The following is a 24,904-nucleotide window of genomic DNA, read 5'->3' as shown; positions in this document are numbered from 1 at the left end:
CAAGGCATCAGCTTTGACATTCTTGTCCGCCGGGCGGAAATGAAGGATGAAATCGAAGCGGGCAAAAAACAAAGACCACCGGGCCTGACGTGGATTAAGTCTCTGGGCATTTTGGAGATATGCCAGGTTTTTGTGATCTGTGTAGATGATCACCGGGTATAGAGCCCCTTCAAGCAGGTAACGCCACTCCTCCAGCGCCAATTTAACAGCTAACAGTTCTCGGTCTCCAATGGAGTAATTGCGCTCAGAGGAGGAGAAGATTTTAGAGAAGAAGCCGCAGGTTACCATTCTCCCGGAAGAAGACTTTTGGGTGAGCACCGCTCCGGCTCCAGAGGAGGAAGCATCAACCTCCAGGTAGAACTGTTTGTTGCAGTCCGGACGGTGCAGCACAGGGGCAGAGGAGAAGGCTTGCTTCAGGGAAAGGAAGGCCTCCTCAGCTTCGGGTGGCCATACCTTGGGATTTGCTCCCTTACGGGTGAACGCAGATATGGGCGCAGTCCGAGACGAGAAGTGAGGAATGAAGAGACGATAGTAATTAGCGAAGCCCAGGAATCGCTGTATCGCCTTCAAGCCCTCCGGCCGAGGCCACTTTACGACAGCAGAGAGCTTCTCGGGATCCATTCGCAAACCCGTCTGGGAGATAACGTAGCCCAGAAATGGAAGAGAGGTCTGCTCAAAAAGGCACTTCTCGTATTTAGCATAGAGGTGGTTCTGCCTGAGCCTCAGCAGGACCTGACAAACATCCCTCCGGTGTGAGGGAAGATCCGGAGAGAAGACCAAGATGTCGTCCAGGTATACCACCACGCAGGAGTAAAGAAGGTCACGGAAGATGTCGTTGACCAGTTCTTGGAAGACGGCGGGAGCATTGCAGAGACCGAAGGGCATCACACGGTACTCAGTGTCCGTCACGGGTATTAAATGCCGTTTTCCACTCGTCTCCCTGACGGATACGGACCAGGTTATACGCTCCACGTAGATCCAGCTTGGAAAAGATCCTGGCGCCTTTAAGGCGATCAAATAACTCGGAGATGAGCGGAAGGGGATATTTATTTTTAACCGTGATCTGATTGAGTCCTCTATAGTCAATACAGGGGCGTAGCGAGCCATCCTTTTTTTTGACAAAGAAGAATCCGGCTCCAGCCGGGGAAGTAGACTTCCGGATGAATCCCCTGGCCAGATTCTCCTCTATGTACTCAGACATGGCCCGGGTTTCGGCCGCAGACAACGGATAAATACGCCCACGGGGTGGAGTGGCGCCAGGAACCAGGTCAATCGGGCAATCATATGGCCTATGAGGTGGCAATGTCTCTGCTTCCTTCTTACCAAAGACGTCAGCATAGGTCCAGTAAGGAGCCGGAAGACCGGGTAAGTTAGCTGGGGTAGGTGGAGGACGAACCGGACGAACCGGAACCAGGCAGGTCTTATGGCAGTCCGGCCCACACCGGAGTACTTCACCGGAATGCCAGTTCAACACGGGTTCGTGTGTTTGGAGCCAAGGTAGACCTAGCAATAGGGAGTGGGAGAGTCCGGGCAACACATGGAAGGAGATTACCTCAGAGTGCAGCATTCCCACCTGCAGGGTTATGGGTTCCGTGGCGAGCAGGATGGTCACCGGAAGGAGTCTTCCATCCACTGAGGCGACCGACAAGGGTTCAGCCAGAGACTTGGTGGGAATACGGTATTTCTCAACCAGGGACTGGGAGATGAGGTTTCCAGCGGATCCAGAATCCAGGTGGGCGAGTTCAAAGTGACGGGTCTCTCCCCAGGAGATAGATACAGACAAAGTCAGGGTTGGAGAGGATTTATTTTTGTCTAGGGCGACCTCTCCGAGCGGTCCTAGACACTGGAGTTTCCCGGCCTCTCCGGGCAGGAACGAATCAAGTGCTCCTTACTGCCACAATAGAAGCAGCTCCCCTCGGCTAGGCGAGACTCCTGGCGAGATTTGACCATCTTGGTCTGGTCGACCTGCATGGGCTCGGGTGAGTGTGCCCGGGGAGTGACAGAAGAGGAGACAGGTTTCTGGAAAGTAGGAGCTAGGCGGGGAAACCTTCTCTCTCGGGTGGTCTCTTTGGTGCGTTCTTGAAACCGGATGTCTATCCGGGTAGCCAACGACACCAGGTCATCCAGGGTGGTAGGAATATCCCGACCGGCGAGCTCATCTTTAATCCGACCGGAAAGGCCCTCCCAGAAGACGGACACCAGGGCCTCATTATCCCAGGCAAGCTCAGAAGCGAGGGTGCGGAACCGTATGGCATATTGGCCCACGGTGAGACTCCCTTGATGGAGACGTAGCAAAGAGGAGGCAGATGAGGTCTTTCGTCCCGGTTCATCGAAGACTCTCCGGAAAGCAATGAGGAAAGACGACAGGTTGGACACCAGGGGATCCCCTCTCTCCCACAGGGGGTTAAGCCATGCCAGTGCCTCCCCAGTGAGATGGGACATGATGAATGCCACTTTGGCCCGGTCGGAGATAAACTGGTGAGTCAAGAGTTCAAAGTGCAGGGTGCACTGGTTTATGAAGCCCCGAGCTTGAGCGGGGTCCCCTCCGAAGCGAGGAGGTGCAGACAGCCGGGGTCCGAGACAGGATGCCATGGTATTGGTGGGCAACGGTGCTGCCGGGGTGCGAGTCGTGACTCTAGCGGTGGTTGCTGGTGGAGCAGACAGTGTGTCCAGGCGGGAGTTGACATTCCGCAGGTGGTTCAGGATGGACTCCTGCTGGGATCTCTGACGGGAGAGTTCATGGTATAGGTCAGAGAGCGAGGGAGCTTGGGTGCCACCGGGTTCCATGGCCCGAGCAAACTGTAACGGGTCTGGGAGGCGGAACCTCTGAGCTACTATACAAGGGGGCGGTCCTTGTAAGGGAGCGGGTGGCGACCAGGCAGGCAGTCACAGCAGGTGACCGGGACAGTCTCTAGAAGAACGGGCAGGAGGTCACGGCAAGTGACCGGGGCAGTCTCTGGATGAACGGGCAGATGGTCACGGCAAGTGACCGGGGCAGTCTCTGGGTGAACGGGCAGATGGTCACGGCAAGTGACCGGGGCAGTCTCTGGGTGAACGGGCAGATGGTCACGGCAAGTGACCGGGGCAGTCTCAGGGTAAAGGGTTGGTACGACCTGTGGCGGCTGATGGTAGACGTGAGCTCCCAGGTGAGCGGGCAGAAGTCTCTGGACAGGCGGGTGGTCACAGCATGTGACGGCGGAGCCTCCAGGTAGGCTAGCAGACAGGCAGCAGATGAGCGCTCCCAGGTGAGCGGGCAGGAGTCACTGGACAGGCAGGTGGTCACAGCACGTGACGGCGGAGCCTCCAGGTAGGCAAGCAGGCAGGTAGCAGATGAGCGCTCCCAGGTGAGCGGGCAAGCTGGTCCTTAGACAGACTGACAGGAGTAGTAAGGCAGACCGTCGGACCTCAGGCTAGCAGGCAGGTAGCAGATGTGCGCTCCCAGGTGAGCGGGCAAGCTGGTCCTTAGACAGACTGATAGGAGTAGTAAGGCAGACCGTCGGACCTCAGGCTAGCAGGCAGGTAGCAGGATATCAGGCAGGAATTAGACAGCAGACTGGCAGGAATCTGGCAGGTAACTGGCAACGGGACCTGAGGGCTGAAGCAGAGTAGAGAACAGTGCTACAACATTGCTCGGGCACCTCCATTTTGGAGGAGGTGCCTATTATATGGGAGGTCCTCCGGCAATTGGCCGGGGACTCCTTAGGACGGCGCGCGCGGTCCCTTTAAGAGAGGGGGAGCGCGCGCGCCCTAAGCACACTGCTGGGGAAGGAGCGCGTGCTGGAAGCAGCGGGGAGAGCAGCGCTGGAGGACGCCGCGCCAGGTGCGGGGAGGTGAGAGGGACGGCGTCTCTGCCTAGAACGGGGCAGAGACGCCGATGCTACAGTTACATCAATAATTTTGCAGTCAATCACTGGGGTTAGCAGTATGTGCTATCTATATTGGCAGTGCGGATGGTACTCGGGTCTGGAGAAGAGCAGACTCTCCTCCAGTCCCGAGTACCATAGTACCTGTAAAAAAAGAATTTAAAATAAAAAATAGACATTATATTCACCTTCTGAAGTTCCCCGGTCTCCTGTACGATGCGTCCTTGCTCCCCGGCGGCTCGCGATGGTGTAAAAGGACCTTCCATGACGTCATTTAGTCATGTGACAGGTCACACAACCGCTGACATTGGCGTTCGCGTGACCTATCACATGACTAAATTACATCATGGAGGGTCCTTTTACACCATTGCGAGCCGTACGAGAGACCAGATGCACTGGAGAGAATACCGCGGGAAATCAGAAAGTGAGTATACTGTTTTTTTTTTTTTTAATTATTTTTTACCATTTTTATTCTTTTTTAACTATTAACTTGGTCACACTATATAAATTCATGCCGGTTGCATGGATTTATATAGTGTGACCAAGTTGTCAAGCACTTTTCCAAGTGATGCTAAAATCGCTTGGAAAAGCGCTTGATAACCCGCATGCAGAAATGCATGCAAAAACGCTTGACAAACGCTTCTACCTGGCAGGAAAAACGCATGTAAAATCCGCATGGGTTTTTCCTGCTAGGGAGAAGCGGAAAAAATATGCAGCATTTCTGCATCGTGGGCACTTAGCCTAAGAGTACACCTGCAAGATGGCTCCCAGCCAGTAGCCAATTGGATCCAGAACCTAGCAGTCTAAATGGAGCCCTAGTCTTATCTGTGTCTGCGTACCTGAACCCTGGAGTCAGCAACTGCAGTACCGGGGACTGCCTCAGAGTGGTACCTGGTGTCTTCCTGCAGCTCAAAATTCTGTCACCACCATCAGGAGTTCCAGTGAACCTAGGTAGCCGCTTAGCTAAGCCGCTTCTACGTAAGCCCGGCGCCGGGGCACAGTTGGTCCACGAACCACGTGCGCCACCTGCGTGTGTAACATAATCTGTCAGATTCTAATGGTAACGACCCATCATTCACAATAACTGTATAATGTGAATGGGTTGAGCAACTGAATGATGTGTCCGAAAACGCTCAAATCAGCGTGCATTAAATTGTTTAGATGAGTGAAAAAATTCTCTTTCAACTTTTGAAAATGTTGTAATGTAAATGGAAATTGTTCACTCGGCCAGTGATTTAACTTCCAAAAAGAAATGGACATTGAAATCCTGAAACACATTTGACCGTGTTCCTAGGCAATAAATAGTTAAAGGAAATCTGTCAGCAGATTTCTTTAGTACTCATACAGAAACACAGTTACTATAATCTGAGCACAGCATGTCACATGTCGAGCTGTGTGCTGTTGTTTACTTAGACTGAAGCTTTAGGCTATGTGCACACTCTACATTTTTGGTGCATTTGGAGTGATTTCGCTCCTGTCAGTGTATAGAGTGCTGTCCTCTAGAACAGTCACACCAGTGATTACTGGTGTGACTGCTCTAGAAGTGACCCAGATCGTTGTGGGACACCGGATTATGTCATCACGGCGGACAGATGAGGGATATTTTTTTTTTGTTGTTGTTTTTTTACAGGTGACAATGGCTTCAGTGGATTATGCGTTAGGTGAGTATACAGTGTTTTCTATTTTTAAAAAATTATTAAATCCGTTTGGAATTTTATTTAAAATAAGACTTTGTTCTTGCCGTGTCTTTATTTCCAAACTTTTACTATGGGGTTAGTAATGGGGGTGTCTTATAGACGTCCTCCATTACTAACCTAGGCTTCATGCTAGCTGCCAATACAAGGCTGACATTAACCCCAACCCCATTACCTCACTTGCCACCAGGGCAAATGGGAAGAGTGGAGGCTAAGCTCCAGATTTAGCGCATATTATGAATGCGCCATTTCTGGGGCTACTGAGAGCTGATATTATTAGCCTTGGAGGGGGCCAATATCCATGACCCCTTCCATGGCTATTAATATCAGCCCGCAGCTGTCTGCCTAGCCTTTGCTGGTTAGATTTTATTCGGGAACCCTACTTGAATTTTTTTCTGGGGTCCCTCTAAAATCTAGCGAGTAAAGGCTAAGCAAACAGCTGTGGGATGTTATTAATAGCCAGGGAACATCATTGGCTAATGGCCCCTTCCCCGGCTACTAATATAAGCCCCCAGTGGTTGGCTTTCCCTCTGCTGGTAATGAAAATGAGGCGGGAGCCCAAGCTATTTTTTAATTTTAAGCTATGTGCCCATGATCCGGACGTAGCAGTGCTTTGGACACAGCATATTTTTGCTGCGTCCATAAAGCTGCGTTCTATGAAACGCAGGTAAATCCGCATGTGAATTTACCGCATTCAATACATTCTAGTGGTCAAATTTCTGTTGCGGAGACTAGCGACTCCGCAAGAGAAATTGACATGCTGCAGTCCTGAAAAATGCGCCGCATGTCAGTGTCTGCGGTGATCTGCAGCCTCAGATGCATGTGTAGTGCACATGGGATGTCTAGAAATACCATCCACTATGCTGTAACATCTGGCCACTGCAGGTTTGATGCTACATAAATATGCAGCGTCAAACCGGCAGCATTTCCTGATCATGGGCACATACCCAAACTCACCCGTAGCATGTCAATTTCTGTAGTGGAGACGCTAGTCTCCGTTGCAGATTTAACCAATTGAAGTGTCATTACATTCTGTGGATCCACATGTACTGACAAAAGAAGTGTGGCATTAGGAGTAATGGGATTAGGGTTAATGGGATTAGGTGTCACTGACACCAAGTAATAGTTAAAAATAAGAATAAAAATGGTTAAAAATAAAAAATAAAGATTATACTTGCCTTCCGATGGCCCCCGGTATTTTCTCCGCTCCGTCTGGTCTGTTGTATGGGTCGCGGTGGTGTGAAAGGACCTGCGATGACATCATTGAGTCATGTGACTCAATGACTAAACCAACGTTTAGTTACAGCCCCTCCCTAAAGGCCTGCCCCAGAGCACGAGCATCTCATTATGGCAGAAATGAAAATAAAGATTATAAAACAACCACAGGACGGATTTGATCAACAAAGGTTTCATTTTACTCAGTATAACTGCGCTCCTGACAGTGTATGTGGTTTACTCAGCACAATCCTGCTGACAGGTGCGCTTTAAGCTGTGGAGATTGCTTCTGTCTTCCCTCTGGGGTGCATGCCAGTTTTGACTTTTCATATTCCATTATCTTTCAGCTCAAACCAGTTCCTTAAATTAGTAGCCGAGCAGAGATAGAGACCACCATAGCTGCTGTACAGTTCTTATTTACCCCCATTAAATCCACCCTACATACTGTAGGTATAGAGCAATTGGATATTTGGGGTTACCTGCAGTTCAGGAGGTTATATAATGATGGCTTTATGGTTTGTTTTTCCATTCATAAAATAAAAAAGCTATTTAGGTTGTTAGGATGGGTGTACTATAAATAATTATATAGTTATGTTAATTTTGTTTTTCAGGTGTTTCTCCAGATTTTAGGGGTAATTGCTGTAGCAATTGCTGTTATTCCGTGGATTTTTATTCCGTTGCTTCCTCTTGTCATCATTTTCTATTTCCTAAGAAAGTACTTTCTGGAAACATCCCGAGATATCAAACGACTTGAGTCAACAAGTAAGTACTGTGTAAACCATTTACACAAATCAGCTAAATTCTCTTCATGTCTTAATCAAGGTATGTCTAACCATACTCGGGTTTTACCAAATCCAGGTCACATGCTGGTCTCTGTTGTGAGAAATTGAAATAATATTATTTGGGCCATTTACTGTAAGTTTTATATTTATGCCATCTTCCAATATTAAAGGGAATATGTCACCAGGTTTGCGCTGTACAGTCTGACAGCAGCATAATGTAGGAGCTTAGACCGTGATTCCAATGATGTATCACTTAGTTTACTGGGTGAAGCAGTTGTGACAGAATCGCAGTTTTCTCTGCTGCAGATCTAGCAGAGCTTGGAATGATGAGCCCTGTATAACCCTGTCCACACCACTGATTAGTGGTGTGTACACCAGCTTTCTGTGTACATTCAATGGTAGAGTTGTGGTTGGACCCATAACCATGAGGCAGCTAGTCAAGTAATCATAACCTCCTGTGACCATGACTCCTGGCCACAATCCAACTAGATGGACGCAACACTTGCATTGAGCGAGGTCGAAAACAGTCTAGTTGGATTGTTGCTAAGAGTATTCTTATCACACCCTTGCGGTCACATAACCGCCATTCCTGTGCTCTCGATGTGAGGTTTCACAAGTTTGCAGTCACTAAGAGTGACTGCAGAGTTGTCGTTTTAGATAAGTGACCTGATGGGTTACATTTCATGACTATGTACTTAAAAAGACGAAATTACAACCAATCTATTCATTTATATCAGGGATGTCAAGCTCAAACACAGAGAAGACCAAAATTAAAAACTTGGACAAAGTCACGGGCCAACCAATATACAGTATAATGGGCCCCAGATAGTGCTCCATACAGAATAATGGACCCCACATAGTCCTTCAGACAGTTATTAAAGGCACCACATAGTCCTTCATACAGTATTATGAGCACCACATAGCCACATAGTCCTCCATAAGGAATAATGGCCCCACATGGGGCTAGTGGTTCTGGTGTCGTGGGCCAAATAAAACCACCCTAGGGGCCAGAGTTTGACATGTATGACTTATATTGAGCAACTCTGTGCTGGTATTCTATGGGGCCAGGTATACAGTGATGGCAATATTCATAAATAATTCATTAGAGACAAATTCTTGCCATCTCTGGTTACAATAGAATGCCATGTTTCTGTTTTATCCCAGTTCCTTCCTCTGACTTTTTCCTTTTATTCCAATGATTTATTAGGGCCATATATTTATTTTTTATTTGGTGCTAGTTCTGTTGATCTCTGCGTGTTGGTGGTCGATTGATTGTGCCCTCCGATCTAAGCACTTTTAAAAGTTATTCAGACAGTAATGTTTTGTCTTTTCTAAAGTGGAATGATTGACATGTCTTCTGTTGTCTAGATCATGTTAGGTGACATTTATTTTCTATGAGAGAGTGACCACTCAACAAAAGGAAATAAAAAAATATGAAAGAAAGAGAGAGGGAGCTACCATAGCCTGAAAGCGCTTTATAATGCCTCCATTGTAAAACTGTCTTACCTGCTGACAGGCACAACCAGTTGCTGTCACTTTATATTCCATTAATAAGCGGCCATTGTAGTCTCAGTGTATGAGGGAGGTGGACTGAGACCATCTCAGATGATGCTGTTCTCAATTTCATCCTATAGTTCCTACAAACAGGAGCTGGTATATTCCGTAGATTTGCTGCAAGCATGCTATTTTAACAGTGCATGTAAAATGCTTATTAAAAAAATTATCAAAAGTAAATGCACATTCACCTTTATAAAATTGACTGTTGTCCTTCTTTACCTTCCCCTGCCCATCTCTCCCATTACAATAAATAATATGTCTTAAGTATAGTAAAATATTAAGAGACGCTATACTTAAAAGATAGAAGTGATAAGCCACATGCACAGTTATTGTTAAAAAAAAAAAATGTTTTTTTTTTTTTTTTGGAAAAATAAAAATCTATTGAAAGAAAAGTAAATGCACATTGAGTGCGTCCTTCATTACCCTTTTCACTCAATGTGGAGAATGTAGTGCTATATTTCACCATTCTGTTTTTTATATATGTAACTTTGGAATAATAACATGGCTGTTGTTCTCTATCTAGCGCCCTTTTATGATAAATATTAAAGCAATTCTGTCACTAGATTTCCCAACATAACCTGCTTACATTTTATTGGGGTTATTCGGCATATAGCAATGATGGCTTATCCTTGTAGTAGGTCATCAATAGCAGATCTTTTGGGTTTGACACTTGGCACCACCACTGATCAACTGTTATTAGCTCCAGCAGCGGCTGGATGTAAACACTGAGTGGCGCTCAACTCCAATGTGTCGTGGCTTCTATTCTCTTAAATAGGTACCCTAACCCAAAAGGCCCCCTTACACATTATACTAATGTCAACTGAGCCCATCAATATCTATGTGTTCATTCAACACCGGGGGTGCCGTTCAACTGATTGTCCGGGAAGATGTCAGTAGGGTATGTCCAATTTTGGACTGCCAGCTGCTCTGCTGTCTCTGCGATAAGTCGCCAGCAGAAATGTCTGTCAGCGACTTTCCCATAGAGAATACAGGCCAAGTGAGCATGCCTGTATATTGGAGAAATATCCAAAAATTGACTGTCACTTCCAAACAGAAAACTAGTCTGTACAGGTGCATACTAAGAGTAGCCATCTCCATACATTGCTTAGTATGCACCTGTTCACACCTGTACACACCTGTTCTGTGTTTGGAAGTGACGGTCAGTCTTTTGATATTTGTATACATAGGCTCTCTGACTGAGCACTCCACCCATCAGCCTATGGCGGTTTTAATCACAGCAGGATCCTGCCTACCCAGGCAATCAGCCCAGGAGAGGAATCACATTAGGTTAGGTTCCCAGCAAAGAAGGTCGCCTTGCCGTGGCTATTGGGCACACATGAATTGGCCAAATTATGTCCTAAGTATCTTAATTTTTTCCTATTTTCTAGAGCAGTAATGCAGTTTCAATTTCATATATTTGATGTTTACATGCTATAACATTACAGAGTGCAACTTTATTTTTATATTGGAGAAACAGCCGAGATGACTGTCGACCGAACAATTGGCCAAAGCATCATTTGACCGACAGCTATTTAATGTGGATGGGCAGCTTGACCCACTCAACATAGCTGTGATGTTCAGCTCCGTTCAGTGTTTACATCCGGACACTGTCGTAGCTAATAACAGCTGATCCTAATGATCGGTCATCGGTATTATATGCCTGGACAACCCTTTTAATAAAAAGACCTCTTAGGCCTCTTGAGACTGGTGTACTGCGAAATCCATTTCAGAATGACTGTATAATCCTCCAATTAAAATGAGCATTTTATGAGTTCTGCTAGATTTAGTTGCTCATTTTAATATTAGGCAGGGAAATTTTTCCAAAGGATTATACAGTCATTTTGACTTGGAATTTCAAAGTAAGTACACCAGCCTCATGAGATCTAAGAGATCTGTTTAATAATGTATGCAGCTTGTAATGTGGTATCTGGTGACAGATCCGCTGACATTTAGTAAGTAACACGAATGTGCAATGCATGCATTTCTATTCTTTTTACTCGACGTCTGAACACTCAATGGAAAAGGGACATACACAAAAATAATTTACCGTACTCCATAAATTTTTCTAATTTTCTTTGCCCAGATGTAAATTGCTTTGGACAATTGTAAACCATATGCTTTAGTCCACATGTGTTGATAATGGTTTATTCTGCATCAGTGAAATTGACAGGTGCAGTTGGCGAGTATTAGCGCCCCAAGCCGCCATACATTTATGTTATGAACTTCCACTTTACTTTTATAAATTAGCCTAAATGTATGTTTTTTTTATAACTTGGCATTCCCACTCTTATTATCTGTTTTCTTTTTCTGGAGTGAAAAAAAAAATGTTGTGACTTTTGGTGCAATGTTTAGGGTACATTTTTTTTCATCCAGTGCAATTTCCTTAAAAATCACACATAAGTTGATTGGTATACTGTATGTAGGCTTAATGATTCAGCATTTATTAATATCTGGTCATTTTAATACATGATCGGTAAGTGCTGCAGCCTATAAATCAGAATGCCATTCGTTTTAATTGATCATTATTAATACCATAGATGTAACTATTATGGATTGTTATGGATAATTTCTTTGCCTGTGGCCAACATCAAATAGAGTTTTAGCATCATTAACTAATGTAAAGGTTGTGTAGAAGATGAGCACATGGTTTATCCATTTTATGTATAAATCATATATTTTAAATGGTTTTCTACTCAGAAACATTGATGGCAAATCTACTAGGTAAGCCATTATGCTTGTTGGGTGTAGGTCCAACTCTTGGACCATCACTTATTAGGAGAACCCTACTTGATAACTTTATGTCAGTGTACTTAGTACTTGTATGTTTTTCCTTATAACCTTAAGTTACAAAATGTTAGCCCCTTCCCAACGTGGCCAATTTACATTTTTGCGTTTTTGTTTTTCCCTCCACTTCTTCCCAGAGCCATAATTTTTTTTATTTGCCTGTCCATATAGCCATATGAGAGTTTGTTTTTTTGCGGGACGAGTTGTACTTCTAGGTGACATCATTCATTTTCCAACATAATGTACTGGAAAACAAGAAAAAAATCCAAGTGCTGTGAAATTTTGAAAAAAAACCCAAACAATTCTACCATTATTTATTGGGAATTATTTTTACGGTGTACTTTGTGACAAAAATGACCTCGCAATATGATTCTGATCATCAGTAAAGTTACAGCGATACCAAACTTGTCAAATTGTTTTTTATATTTTAGTGGTGAAAAAAAATTAGAAGTTTAAGATAAAATGTTTTTTTTGGGTTGTAGCCATTTTTCAAGACCCATAACGTTTTTGGTGGAGTTGTATGACGGCTTATTTTTTGCGGGGCGAGACAACTTTTTTTATTAATACCATTTTGGGATAGATATGAACTTTTGACAGCAATTTGTTTTGGTATTGCAGCCACCAAAAAAAACGTAATTTTGGCGTTCTTGAATTTATCCGTTTATGGTGTTTACCGATTGGGTTATTTATTTTTAGATTTTAATAGATCGGACTTTTCAGAGTGCGGTTATAGCACATATGCATGTTTTACTTTTTTTTTTATTTTTAACTGGGGAAAAGGGTAGTGATTTGAACTTTTTTTAATGTTTTTTTGATTTTTTGCTTTTTTTTTTTACTTTTCACTGTACTAGTTAGTTACGTTAGAGGACTTTAACCTGCGATCGTCTGATCACTTGTGCTATGTACAGCAATGCCACAGTCTTGTATATAGTGAAAATCATGGTTTCCTTTGAAGCTCAATCACAGGCTCGGTTTCAAGGGAACTCTGTAATGACAAACATGGAGGTCTTCAGCAAACCCCTGGCTGTCATATCAAACCCATCAGCGTCCTGCGATCACGTCATGAGTGTGCCGATGGGTGCATTGAATGACGTGACCCCCTGCTTGCGTGTTGTTAATGCCGCCGTCACAGTTTGACAGCGGCATTTAACTGGTTAAAAGTCGAGGGCGGCGCTTTGGGCTACCCGCGATTGGTAGAGACAGGTTCAGGCTGTAACACACAGGCATTAAATGCCGGGTATGGGGTGAGCTCACCCCGTGAGCCCGCTCCATTCACCCACTACCAACTTGTGCCATACATGTACGGCGGATGTCGGTGAGGGTTTAACTATTATTCAATAAAAATGATTGATAATAATTTTTTTTTAGAAATTTGAAAATTGCGATTGTGTGAATTTCATACTTGTCACTTGTGATTATACTTGTTCTCCGGGTACCTTAGTTGTATTTTGTGTTGAACACATAAGAAGCTGCACATCTTAATTTGCATCTCCTGTTGGTCCAAGCAAGAAATGACCCTTTATAAATTACTTCTTCTCTTCCAGCTCGAAGTCCAGTGTTCTCGCACCTATCATCTTCCCTCCAGGGACTTTGGACTATACGGGCATTCAAAGCAGAGGAGCGTTTCCAACAATTGTTTGATGCAAATCAAGATCTTCATTCTGGTTTGTGTAACTGTCACTCTTCTCAGAGTGATATAGAAATGCACATAGAAAATTGGGTCTATGCTACTAACCTGTCAACATTATTATATTATTATTTCATTGAAGGGGTTGTCCACTACTAGGACAACCCTTTGTTAAACTAAATGTTTGGCCCCGATAAAATAAAAAAGCCTATACTGACCTCCCGTGCTGGTGCCGTTCCAGCTGTGTCAGCACTCGCGGTCCTGGGGCTCTGGTGCGGTGGAATGACACGTGATGCCAGCGCCGAATCAGTGATGGCGTCCCTGTCTCTGCCTCAGGACAAATCGAACATGAAGAGGAAGTCAGGGCTGCACCTGATCCCGGACTTCCTCTTAATGTTCATTTTGACAGGAGGCGGGAACAGTGACGCCAGCGCTGATTATGCGCCGGGCATCACATGTCATTCCACCGCACCAGAGCCCCGAGAACGCGAGTGCGGACACCGCCGGAATGGCGCCAGCACGAGAGGTGAATATAGGTTTTTTTATTTCATTGGGGCCGAACATTTAGTTCAAGAAGGGGTTGTCCAAGTAGTAGACAACCCCTTTAAAGATGCACTTTATTGTGCACAGTGGTGGCCTCACCATAGTCAGCAAATCACTATTTGGACTCCAATCAGTTTTCTGATCAGAACAATAAATGCGGGGGTTGTAATTTAGCAGTAATAACAGTGCTTGGTGTACAGCCATCCAGGCTCTTCTCACGATGCTTTACTCTAATGGCTGAAGTAGGATACAGCCAGTACCCCAAACTCCTGTTCTGCTGCACCTGTCCTCTTTGTGACAGTAAGGCTTAATGATAGGTTGTTAAAATCTTTCTTCTTGAGAAGAGCTTGGAATCATGTCGCTATTTGCTATTTTGTTATGGTGCCACCCTATGCTATTGTCCCATCACATCTATTTCCCGTAACGTGGGAAAATGACTGGTTTACAAATACCTAAGGGATTGTGTAATCCGGATTTTTTTTATATATATATTTTTATATTATACTCGAATTGTGTTTGAGGGCACTAAATATCTTAAGCTTGTTTTGAACCATATTAAAAAGTTTTACCCTCTCTTGTTGTGGTGTATGTTACATTTGATCATACTTTATTCCAACAGAGGCCTGGTTTTTGTTCCTGACAACATCCCGTTGGCTTGCAGTGCGCCTGGATGCCATATGTGCCCTGTTTGTAATAGCCATTGCCTTCGGGTCCTTAATTCTTTCAAAAAGTAAGTATTGTGTTCAGTGTATATGACATTCATTCTTGGCTGTGTAAGTTAGTTGTCATTTGGAAATGAGACAGAATAGCCTCGGTGAAGAAGCACCGCTTTCTGTAGAAAGATCCCAACATTAGCAGTGCTGTTTATCACACAAGTCATGCTGATCTGAACGGATGGTTAATTCCACATTTAGCCTATGTCGCTCACATACACACTATCAGGAGAGCTTGTTGGTGTGAAAATAGCTCATTATAGAGTCAGAATTTAGTACAATCCGACTCCTGCATAGTTCAGCTTCACTCCTGAAGAGCTGAATTAAGTGCTGCTCACTGACCTTGCTTTTTTCTTTCTTAATCTAATCTGAATCCCTTGCTATTGGGATTATTTTGTACTCACTTTAGTTGATGTTAATGTTCTACCTACCAATAAGCCATGGCTGATTTTCCACTTATCTTTATATTTTAATATTTTGCTTTTGTCTATGTTTTTTTTTAACCTTTGCCGATAAATCAATGTTGGTGCCGACCATTGGTGTATGTTCCATATGTTTTTCGGTGCAGTCTGAATTGACTACTGGAATGAACAATCTATAATATAACCGGGGATGCGTATCTCTGTCTGAAGCCTTTATAGACTGCGCAAGTGCGACACGCCTGCGCAGTCTGGCTCCAGACAGAAGGACGCATGGAGCCGTTACAGGTAAGAGGAGTGTATGGCGCCGGAGATCATGGTATGCGTAGACACTGAACGCATACCGCAATCTCCGGCGCTATACTTACATACTTACCTGACCGGGAGGAGTATTGCCGCGGCTCCTCTCTTTGCTGCAGACCGGGGCAGGAGTCAAGGCGTTGGAATCGGCGCATGCGCATAGCGCTATCCGGCGCCGTTTTACTGAAGACATTTGCAGTGTGTCTTCAGCAAAATGGTGCCGGACAGCGCAGTATGGGCACGCGTGTACTCCGGCGCCACAGTCCTCCCCCTGCCTCCGGCCGAACAGGACACCGCAGCGCTAGAGCACAGGGAAGAAAGGTGAGTATAAGTGTTTATTTATTTTTTGTATGTTTGCAGCGTGAAAGGGATGAGGAGTACCATGCATACCATGATTGGGGGATGAGGGGGCCACACATACCAGGATTGGGGGATGAGGGGTCCACACATACCAGGATTGGGGGATGAGGGGGCCACACATTCCAGGATTGGGGGTGAGGGGACCATGCATACCAGGATTGGGGGATGAGGGGTCCACGCATACCAGGATTGGGGGATGAGGGGGCCATGCATACCAGGATTGGGGGATGAGGGGGCCATGCATACCAGGATTGGGGGATACCAGGATAGAGATGAGGGGGCCATACATACCAGGATTGGGGATGAGAAAGCCATGCATACCAGGATGAGGGGGCCACACATACCAGGATTGGGTGATGAGGGGGCCACACATACCAGGATTGGGGGATGAGGAGTCCACACATACCAGGATTGGGGGATGAGGGGTCCACACATACCAGGATTGGGGGATGAGGGGGCCACACATTCCAGGATTGGGGGTGAGGGGACCATGCATACCAGGATTGGGGGATGAGGGGACCATGCATACCAGGATTGGGGGATGAGGGGGCCACACATTCCAGGATTGGGGGTGAGGGGACCATGCATAGCAGGATTGGGGGATGAGGGGACCATGCATACCAGGATTGGGGGATGAGGGGTACCATGCATACCAGGATAGAGATGAGGGGGCCATACATACCAGGATTGTGGATGAGAAAGCCATGCATACCAGGATGAGGGATTAGGTACCATACATACCAGGATTTGGGGGATGGGGAGCGCCATGCAAACCAGGATTGGGGGATGAGGGGTGTCATACATACCAGGATTGGGATGAGGGGTGCCATGTATATCAAATTTGGGATGAGGGGTGCCATGCATACCAAGGTGAGAGATGGGGTGCCATGCATACCAGGATTGGGATGAGGGGTGCCATGTATACCAGATTTTAAATGTGGGGTGCCATGCATACCAGGATTGGGGATGGAGGGGGCCATGCATACCAGGATTGGGGATGCGGGGTGCCATGCATGCCAGAATTGGGGGATGAGGGGTACCATGCATACCAGGATTGGGGCTTGAGGGGTACCATGCATACCAGGATAGGGATCTGGAGGGGGGCATGCATACCAGCATTCAGATGAGGGGCCATGCATACCAGGATAGGGATGAGGGGTACCATGCATACCAGGATGAGGGATGGGGTGCCATGCATACCAGGATAGGGATGAGGGGTACCATGCATACCAGGATAGGGATGATGGATGGGGTACCATGCATACCAGGATTGGGAGTGAGGGAGCCATGCATACCAGGATTAGGGATGAGGGGTGCCATGTATACCAGGATTGGAGGTGAGGGGTGCCATGCATACCAGGATTGGGAGTGAGGGAGCCATGCATACCAGGATATGGATGAGGTGTGCCATGCCTTCCAGGATTGGGGGTGATGGGGTGCCATGCATACCAGGATTGGAGGTGAGGGGTGCCATGCATACCAGGATAAGGATGAGGGGTGCCATGCCTTCCAGGATTGGGGGTGATGGGGTGCCATGCATACCAGGATTGGAGGTGAGGTGTGCCATGCATACCAGGATAAGGATGAGGGGTGCCATGCCTTCCAGGATTGGGGGTGAGGGGTGCCATGCTTACCAGAATTGGGGGTGAGGGGTGCCATGCATACCAGGATTTGGATGAGGTGTGCCATGCATACCAGGATAGGGATGAGGGCAGCACATAACAGGATGGGGGCAGCACAAATACCAGGATGAGGGCAGCACATACCAGCATGGGAGACCATATACCAATAAAAATGCTTGCCACCTGGGCGTAGAACGGGCTCAATAGCTAGTTCTTTATAATTCCCAATGCCCCTAACAGTTGTGCCTGAAGTTTGGTAGTCTGGTTATGTGTCAGACATACAGTAATATTTGCAGCTCATAGACCAAAGAGTTGATCTACCAAACTAAGCTCACATTGTGCTTTGGTAACACGAGATATAATCCTAAAGAATTAGTTCCCCTTTTCTTTTCTTATTATTTGAGATATAACGACAGCCCCTTTTGGATACCCTAAAGCATTTTTTTTTTCAATCTGCACTGAATTTATCTTGACTAGAATTTATTCTTTTCAGATAAAACCTTTTTGAACCAAGAAAACAAAGATTAATTGGATTTTAGGAAGCTTCATTTTTCATTTTTTTCAGTAAAAAAAAGCCCTATTGTTTAAGTGATAAATTCTAAATGATATAAAATATTTCTGGAATGTAAGTAAGGACCTTCCCACTTTGAATTTGTACAACATTTGGAGAGAGATTTGGATACTGATCTCGGGACGCAATGGAGGACAATCACAGTTATAGGTTAAAGAGGTTGTCCACTGCTTTTACATCCTGTCATAAGGATAGGTCATCAATGTCTGATCGGCCGGGGCCAGCACCCCCACTGATCAGCTGTTATCAGTGTTGGCGGTGGTGGTCTACGGCCGGAAGTACTCGCCAAGCTGCTTGTCTTCTGGTAGTGGCCACGGCAGGGTATTAGACAACCGCCTCTTATTCAAATATGTAGGAGGCAGATGAGCTGTACCCTGCTTTGGCCATTGTCAGAAGACTGAGCAGCTTGGCAAGTGAGTTCTTTCGGCCGGCGGCCAGCGCCGCCAACACTGATAACAGTTGATCGATGGGGGTGCCTGACCCCGGCCGGTCACACATTGATGACCTATCCTAATGACAGGCCATCAATATAAAAGTAGTGGACAACCTCTTTAAGCCCTAAATGGATTTGGTTTGATGTTTTTGGCAATGCTCTGAACTTTAGATTTTGAGTAGAGGTTATTGAATATCTAATAGTGATTTATGATGATTGAGCACACTTTGGACACTGGGATATATCTTGTAGGTGATCTAAAGATTATGTTGTATCTTAAACAAATTCTCATCTCCTTCTCCCCTTTCCTTTCTATTCTGGAATGGGAATGGGGTTGAAGGAAGAGATAATATCCTTGTAAAACTGTTTTTGTTTCTATGTGGAAGAAATGAAATAAAGTAAAATAACAAAAAAGAAGCTCCTCACATAATGATTATAATTTAGTACGTGATGAGGTTGAATAAATAGTTTATTTAAAGGGTTATAAGTGTTGTCCAGTTACAACATATTGAAGCATAGATCATCAATATCAGATCCGTGGAGGTCCTACATGCTACACCCAAAACCCTCATTGCTCCGGCTACTGAATAACTCCTTTATGCAGAGCTCTTCTACACCTGTCCTTCAGAACATAACAGGGACCACTACGCAAATTGTCTACATCCATTGGTCTCTGGAGCACATAACACTTGATCAGTGAGTGTGGCGGATGTCAGTATCCTATAGATGTGTCACCAATAAGTTGTGACCTGACAACCCCCTTTGAGTATTTTTTACGTGCTCAATTATTTAAGGTTCTCAATTATGGCACTTAGAAATGCACAATCGTCCCATGGAGATAAAAACAGAGTGGTTTGAAAAGAGACCTTTCCCCCAACCCCATTCACACTCTCATGAGCTATAACATGCCAGCAGCCATTGTAATTTGCAGAAAGTGCATATGTATGGACTGAATTTTCCTCTTTTTTTTATGGTGCTTCAGCTCTTGATGCAGGACAGGTTGGTTTGGCGCTGTCTTATGCCATTACAATCATGGGATCCTTCCAGTGGGGAGTAAGGCAAAGTGCAGAAGTTGAAAATCTGGTAAAATATTTTCCTTAATTTCATTTTATTATTTTTCACATTATTAGTAATTTATATTTAAAATCTGACATATATGAAGCACAGTAAAAATCTAGTATATACTATTGTGTCTGGATATATGCTACTGCTGCTTGGTCTAGAGGTAACTAGTGGATTTGATATATGTTGCTTGTTTCATAGGTATAGAAAAGGAAGCACTAGAAGTTCAAGTGTGAAACCTGGAATTTCTGGGTTATAATTAGGGATGAGCGGACCCGTGGAAGTTCGGGTTCTTGTACCCGACTGAACTTTAGTCCAAAGTTTGGTTTGGATACCCAAACTTAAACCTGAACCCGAACTCCTTTTGAAAATTATGGGAACCCAAACTTTGGAGCTGGAAGAAAAATCTCCCTCTCTCTCCGGACTCCAGAACTGTAAAACGGACATCCAGGAGAAGTCCGTGTTCTGAGTTCAGCATCGGACACTAGATTTCGCTCATCTCTGGTTATAATAATTAAATATATAATATTATATTTAATATTAGTTTTTAATTAAGCATTATTTTTCCAGTAGATTCTAATATTATTACTTATAAAAATGTTTTCTGACCTTTTAGTATGATATTCAAAGATAGAGAAAGTTTACAGTACACTCAAGTATTTCAGCTTCACAGTAGGGTGTATGTAGAATGCAAAGTTACGAAGTCTAGCAATCCGCTTAGACCAGACCCATATACATCCAAACAGATGTAAAAAGTCCAAAAAGATGTATTTTTCCAACATAGTAAATGTTTTTGTTGGAGGAACAAAATCTTTTTTACACCTGATTGGATACTGTCACTCTTTCTTACTATTAATAGGGTAGGTAAAAAGGTATCAATGAGTCTGACCATTTTAAAGGAACCTGACATCAGGATTTACCCCTAGAAGTTATGAGGAACTTTTTAGTTGTTCCCTCTTTAGTGATACCATTATTATCCCTAAACGGTAAATTTATGTGTTTAAAAACCATGTTGAATTGTCCCTGCTCTCCCTGCCTGAGGCCATCGGACTAGCCCTGGATCACTGCCTATCAATGCCTTATCGGGGTGGGAGCACAGCCACAGCATGTGGGAAAGAAAAACTATATGCAAAAGGACTGCACATCCAAAAAAATAAAACTTTATACCAAAAATAAAGAGAACAAATATAACACAAAACCACCAAAGGTGTATATGATAACATATCTCTGCCCAAAAATGAGAATGTTAGGAGGCTGATAAAGTGCTCCTAATACCGTCTGGGGGGTAACGCCTGATGTCAGGGTTCACTTTAAGGGGGTTTTCCCACAAACAAAAGTACATTTTATTCACTAGATCTTGGAATAATAACTTCCACAATTGGATGTGTTTAAATAAAATGTTCCTGTGCTGAGATAATCTTATACACGTGCCCCTGCTGTGTACTGTGTAATGGCTGTCTGACCGTACAGGGACATGGTCTGATCATACCACATCTCCTGGGCAGGGGAGGAAGCAAAAGAGTATACAGACATTACAGCACGGGATCACAAATAATTCTTTCTTGGAGGTAAATTATTGTTTAAAAACAGGCAGTGAAATGTTGTTTTATCTCACAAAAAGAATCAGCTGCGATCCCCTGCTGTAATGTCTGTATACTCTTTTGTTTCTTCCCCTGCCCAGGAGATGTGGTATGATCAGACACAGCCATTACACAGTACATCAGGGGCTCATTTATAAGATTATCTCAGCATGGGAACATTTTTTTAAACACATCCAATTGTGGAAATTATTGTTAGTACAAGATCAATTGATTAAAATGAACTTTTGTTCGTGGGAAAACCCCTTTAACTATGGTATTTTTGTTCAGCACTACTTACGGTAATTATCAATGTTACACTCCTATTCTCTGTCTGCAACTATAGTAGCAAATAGCCAACACATTCTGGTACGAATTCCTAAAATGTAAAGAAACATGGACCAACGGTATTTACATACAAAGTGTTGACTAATACCAATCAGTAAGCCGTGATAGATCATTCTGATTGTGAGACACTTCCCATAATGCAAAAAGTCAATAGTAGCCAGCTTACCCAGATCTTAGTTTCTCCTTGGTCCTATCATCTGCCAGGGATCCGCATGGAGATGAGGGAGGCACACCCTCCTGCAATCCCTTGGAACCAAAACAAATAAAGTCCAACGGAGGAACCCTTATTTCAGCATTTTTCTTAAAATCTTTTTATTCTTCAACAATCCTTAAAAGAACATCATTCCTTTTCGGACCAGGTATGTGCATACAGTGGGCACTTTATGGCAGTGTAGAGGACACAGCTATCTAGGAACAGACTACGCATTTCAACTGTATAGGTCTTCTTCTAGGTCTGTTGTTAGATTGTTGAAGAATAAAAATATTTTAAGAAAAATGACGAAATAAGAGTTCCTCCGCTGGACTTTATTTGTTTTAGTTCCCATAATGAGTGCACCTTGAGAGGTTAAGATTTCTATGTATGAATGATCAATTTAGTCATCAATGAGCAGCATTTTATTCGTTTTATTCTTTGTTGATTGTTTTTCTCTTGAACATTTGTTACCATTGAGATCTGAATAACAATTGTGTCTCACAAACAGACGTCATAGACCACAAAATGGCTTATTCCTTATATCTTGCCCTATACAAGGACTGTTGGAGGGTCCTCTGAATAAAAATGGCTAAGCAGTTACTTGGCATAAATAGAAATGAATCTCAATTATATATATGCGAAGCTTGAATCGTCGTCTTCCACGTAAACTTGATATTAATAACATTATTTTATATTTCCATCCTGTTTGCATAGTTGGCAGTATTATTATAGAAATGTGTGATTTATTTATATTACAAAATTGTATGCTCTAGCTCAGGGGTCTCAAACTCGGTTAAGTATATGGGCCGCACGTAGAAAAAGTGTGAATTTGAAGGGCTGCATTCTTTGCAGGATAATATGAAATTTTTAATGATACCATATTGTTTTTTTCTATACACCTTTTGTATCATTTTTAGAACGTTTTTGGCTTTTTTATTTTATTATTTTAAATGGCATTCATTTTATGGGCTACGGTACGGTTTTATCGCTTTTACAAGTTTACAGTTTTACAGTTTTTACAATTTTTATTTCCTTTTTGTGTAGACTAATTGGCCACATACAGTGATTTTTTTTTTACAATTAGCACTATTTAGTAATTCTGACCAACTTCTTATAGTAATGTCCCCATCTTGTAGTAGTTTCGCCATCTTGTAGTAATGTCCCCATCCTTATCTACATCTTGTAGTAATGTCCCCCATCTATGTCCTCATCTTGTAGGAATGTTCCCATCCTGGTCCCCATCTTGTAGTAATGTGCCCATCCTGGTCCCTATCTTGTAGTAATGTGCCCATCCTGGTCACCATCTTGTAATAATGTGCCCATCCTGGTCCCCATCTTGTAGTAATGTGCCTATCCTGGTCCCCATCTTGTAGTAGTGTGCCCATCTTGGTCCCCATCTTGTAGTAATGTGCCCATCTTGTAGTAATGTGCCCATATTGGTCCCCATCTTGTAGTAATGTGCCCATATCGGTCCCCATCTTGTAATAATATGCCCATCTTGGTCCTCCTCTTGTAGTAATGTACCCATCCTGGTCCCCATCTTGTTGTAATGTACCCATCCTGGTCCCCATCTTGTAGTAATGTGCCCATCTTGTTCCCCATCTTGTAGTAATGTGCCCATCCTGGTCTCTATCTTGTAGTAATGTGCCCATCCTGGCCCCCATCTTGTAGTAATGTGCCCATCCTGGTCCCCATCTTGTAGTAATATGCCCATCTTGTAGTAATGTGCCCATCCTGGCCCCCATCTTGTAGTAATGTGCCCATCCTGGCCCCCATCTTGTAGTAATGTGCCCATCCTGGTCCTCATCTTGTAGAACATTCAACTGAAAACAATCTCTGACTTCGGCGGCCCTCAGAACCAGGCCGAAATCTGTACGGGGGCCGCATGTGGCCCTTGGGCTGCGTGTTTGAGACCCCTGCTCTAGCTATTCCACTTTCAGTTCTTTCTGGCTCTTCTTGTGGCATTGGTATTCCGTGAATTAAAGAGAACCTTTTAGTCAATTCATGCTGCATATACAGTGACCATGTAGTGGTAGATACTAGTCCTACAGAACTTATCAAGAGATGAGTGCAGTTATATATAATGACTTACAGATGATGTTCTTTTTGATGGAATCGGTCTCTTTTCCTGTATGTTCTATCTGTCTCAGACCACCATGACATTTAAGTTCTCGCATTTCCAGCAACGGCTCCATGGATTCCCAACTTGCAAAATTTCTACTACCACCCAATGGTGAGCTGCTGCTGCTGCCGTATGTGTCCCTATTACTACACCTGCGTGGCACACATAATAATAGCCACCACTATGCTCCTTTCAAAGTAAAGTGCCTCCTTTGTGTCCTCTAGATGGTAAAATTGCCCGCTAGAAAATATTAATACCTTGTGCAAGTGCCCCAGAAAACAGTGCCCACATTTTTCCCCCTAGTGCCCACCTTTGACAGTCACAATACCCTGAGTCCCCATTATAAAAAAAAAATGCTTTATAAGAGCCCACTTAACATTTAATAATGTCCCCTAAGTTCCCCAGTTTACAGTAATGTCCCCTGAGTCACTCCCTCATACCGTAATAATGTCTTCCGAGAGAAGTCTGTGTTTGGAATTTAGTACCGGACACTAGGTGTCTGGTACGAACCCCGAACTTTACAGTTCGGATTTGCTCACTTTTGCTTCTGAGTCCTCCCATGTACTGATTTCCTATACAGAGTATAATACCCCCCACAGCTCCCTTATTCACATTATGATGCTCCCACAGCTCCCCTATACAAAGCATGATGCTCCCACAGCTCCCTATGCAAAGTATGATGGGCCCACAGCTCCCCTGTACACAGTATGATGGGCCCACAGCTCCCCTACACACAGCATGATGCCCTGACAGCTCCCCTATGCACAGCATGATGCCCCCACAGCTCCCCTATGCACAGTCTGATGCCCCCAGAGCTTCCCTATACACAGTATGATGGGCCCACAGCTCCCTTATACAAAGTTGGATGGGTTCACAGCCACCCTATGCACAGGATGATGGGCCCACAGCTCCTCTATATGCAGTGTAATGTCCTCCATGTAACATACCTGGCGGCGTCCTTGCATGGTGGTCCATCTCCCACTGTGCAAGAGCGCGCACTTGATCTCCAGTCCAGAATGTCTCTCTGGCTTCCCTCCATGCTGTCTGTTTGTGTCTGTTTCTGCTGCTTAAGGGCGGCGCCCGATCACTTCCTGCTTTTTGTACCTGCTGTGGGTCACA

The 24,904-nt window shown here is 44.4% G+C and overlaps 1 protein-coding gene across 1 annotated transcript in view; it reads left to right on the top strand.

Annotated features, from left to right (window-relative positions):
• The window catches only part of ABCC4 (ATP binding cassette subfamily C member 4 (PEL blood group)), a 311,731-nt gene that overhangs the window by 197,853 nt on the left and 88,974 nt on the right, over positions 1-24,904 (top strand). The window contains exons 21-24 of the mRNA XM_073664144.1: positions 7,384-7,534; positions 13,440-13,559; positions 14,685-14,795; positions 19,466-19,566. Of these exons, the coding sequence (XP_073520245.1) occupies positions 7,384-7,534; positions 13,440-13,559; positions 14,685-14,795; positions 19,466-19,566 (483 nt within the window). The remainder of the gene's footprint in view (positions 1-7,383; positions 7,535-13,439; positions 13,560-14,684; positions 14,796-19,465; positions 19,567-24,904) is intronic.

This window comes from Phyllobates terribilis, unplaced genomic scaffold, assembly GCF_046119375.1.
Source record: "Phyllobates terribilis strain yellow unplaced genomic scaffold, ASM4611937v1 Scaffold_2__4_contigs__length_985480577, whole genome shotgun sequence".
Taxonomy (NCBI): domain Eukaryota; kingdom Metazoa; phylum Chordata; class Amphibia; order Anura; family Dendrobatidae; genus Phyllobates; species Phyllobates terribilis.
This window is presented reverse-complemented; position numbering and strand designations above follow the sequence as displayed.